The sequence below is a fragment of the Malania oleifera genome, chromosome 1, assembly GCF_029873635.1.
Source record: "Malania oleifera isolate guangnan ecotype guangnan chromosome 1, ASM2987363v1, whole genome shotgun sequence".
Classification (NCBI taxonomy): domain Eukaryota; kingdom Viridiplantae; phylum Streptophyta; class Magnoliopsida; order Santalales; family Ximeniaceae; genus Malania; species Malania oleifera.
The window spans coordinates 66,502,197-66,504,696 of NC_080417.1; the positions used below are offsets into that span (position 1 = coordinate 66,502,197).

The 2,500-nt window shown below is 41.0% G+C and overlaps 1 protein-coding gene across 1 annotated transcript in view; it reads right to left on the bottom strand.

Annotated features, from left to right (window-relative positions):
* The window catches only part of LOC131166947 (uncharacterized), a 3,540-nt gene extending 1,172 nt beyond the window's left edge, over nucleotides 1–2,368 (bottom strand). The window contains exons 1-2 of the mRNA XM_058125648.1: nucleotides 1,427–2,368; nucleotides 108–1,352 (exon numbers count right to left, since the gene is read on the bottom strand). Of these exons, the coding sequence (XP_057981631.1) occupies nucleotides 108–1,352; nucleotides 1,427–2,368 (2,187 nt within the window). The remainder of the gene's footprint in view (nucleotides 1–107; nucleotides 1,353–1,426) is intronic.
* Between the last annotated feature and the right edge of the window lie 132 nt (nucleotides 2,369–2,500).

The window sequence follows — 2,500 nt, forward strand, 5'->3', positions numbered from 1 at the left end:
TTTTCCTTCATCAATACTAAATAGAGCATCCCTCACTTCTTTATCTGTAATTGGAGAGATTATCTGTTCCCATGATCAGCTTTTAGTACAGGACCTTTCAGAATTACCTGTTTATCAATTCTGGTACAACTCTGCTTTTCACCCAGAAGTTGTTTGTAAGAACCAACAAATTCACTAACCACTTGCTCATAAGATTCTGTCACCTCACCATTCTGCTTTGTAATTGCTGCTATATGGTTCCTAGCCTTGTTCCTTTTCAGTAGAGCATGGAAGAAAGTAGTCCCTTTATCACTATTTTTTAAAAATTTACATTTTGCCACTTGAGCCAAAAATTGTCTGTTAGCTTCTTCCAATCTCTCAACTTCACTTCTTTTGGCCTTTAGCTCCATTTGAAGCTCGGGACTCGAGGGCAAATCATGCAATATTTCCTTGATTTCCAATAACTCTACACTAGCCCTTTCAGCTCTTAAAGAGATATGAGAAAAATGGAACTTGTTAAGGGCCATCAAAGGTTTTTTCAGGGCCAGAAGCTTTTTCGCTAAACTGAATTGGCAATATCCATCATAGTACCTCCCCCAGCTTTGCTCAATGGATTTCTTGAAATCTTCATGATTAGTCCACATATTAAAGTATTTGAAAGGAACTTTGCCCATATCAAAACCACTAAACAGAGTCACATGACACACTGAGTGGTCAGAAATAACACCAGGTAGTTTAAATTCTGCCCTAGCAATCCAGTTTTTTTCCATCCTCTCTTGATTTACCACCACTCTATCAAGCTTGCACCATACTGTACCATTTGTCCATGTAAGCCTATTCCCTGTAGAGTTGAGATCACGAAGCCCAACTGCATTAAAACAATCCCTTATATCTTGCATCTCATACTCCAAAGGGGGAATACCATTTCTTTTCTCCTCTGTACACATAACACAGTTAAAATCCCCCAGAAGAACCCATGGCCCTGAGTAAGCATTTCCAATCTGGATTATTTCCTCCCATAGCTCCCTCCTTCTAACCAGTGAGTTAAAGCCATGGATAAAGCTAACTGCAAACTCATTCAAAGTGACAATACATTTTATCCAACAATGTATGGCTTGAGGGTTCAACTGGACAGATAAAACCCGCACCAGTTGAGGATTCCACATCAGCACAATCCTGCCTCCTCTATATATCTCGAAGTTATTTATCTGCTTCCAATCTTTCACTTTCCTATTCATCATGCATTCCAGCTTTTCAATAGTTAAATTTGTCTCCAAAATTCCCAACATATCCAGTTTACTGTTCTTTATGAGATTACAAATCCCATTTTGCTTCAAGGGCCTGTTTAGGCCCCTGATATTCCAAGCAGAGATCTTCATAAGGTAGAATGGGGGGCATAACCCCCCCTTCTAGTTTGTTTTTGAACAATTCCACCTCTCTTACCTACTTTCCTGCTTTTCACCGTAGAAAATCCATCATTTGCAACATTTGTCACTTGTTTCATTTTCCCCACAGGAGTATTTTTTCCTGGAACCCCAGGAGCTTGTAAAGCACAAACCACCTCCCGACTCCCTTGAAGATCCTCTACCCCCTTCTGTTCTTCCTTCTGTATACATAGAGCCATCTTGGAAGGTCCAGGTCCATCCCCTTCAACTTGGGAGTTCTCAGCAGAATGGGTTCCCTGCAAACACTCCTGCAGTGTTTCAGTGCAATTAACCTCACCAACTAGAGCATTTTCTACACCAACGATGGAGTCCTCACCCAGGACTTGATGAGTATCCCCATCCTTGATGCCCTCCAATGTGTTTGTTTCCATTTTATTTTCCATCTGAACCCCAATAGGAGAGTTCGAAACAGAGTTCCCATTTGCTTGTCTAGAAGTGTTTCCCCTCACATTATCAATCTTATATGTATCCATATCTCTTTTATGGTCAGGACAGTTTTCCACCCCAATCTTGGCAAGAATCAAGTCTGATGACCCACTCCCACTTTCTGCACAACATAGTTTCCCTTTTCCTTTATCCACTTGTTTCTGTTGGTTTCCCTGCAAGTCCCCATTATCATTCTCTGGCACTGGTTTTATATTTTCCTTTCCATTCTGCTTCCTACCTTCTGTCATTCTTTTCCTGATTCTGCAATGACTCACTGAGTGTCCCATATGTTTGCAATGGGTACAGAAGCTAGGTAAGTTCTCATACACTACCTCTTGTATCATTTCTTCATTATCTGGTAGAAACACCGGAATTGAAGCTTTAATTTCACCTGCCACATTTAACTTTACAAGGACTCTTGCATATGATATTCTCTCCTGCATCATAGTTAGCTTATCTGCACAAATTGGGTTACCCCATTCTGAAGCAATCCTTCCCAAAGCCATTGGGTTCCACATCTCGATTGGCAGATTTTCTTGATTTTATAGGTGGTGGTGCATGGCCGTTCTTAGTTGGTGGAGCGATTTGTCTAGTTAATTCCGTTAACGAACGAGACCTCAGCCTGCTAACTAGCTATGTGGAGGTGACCC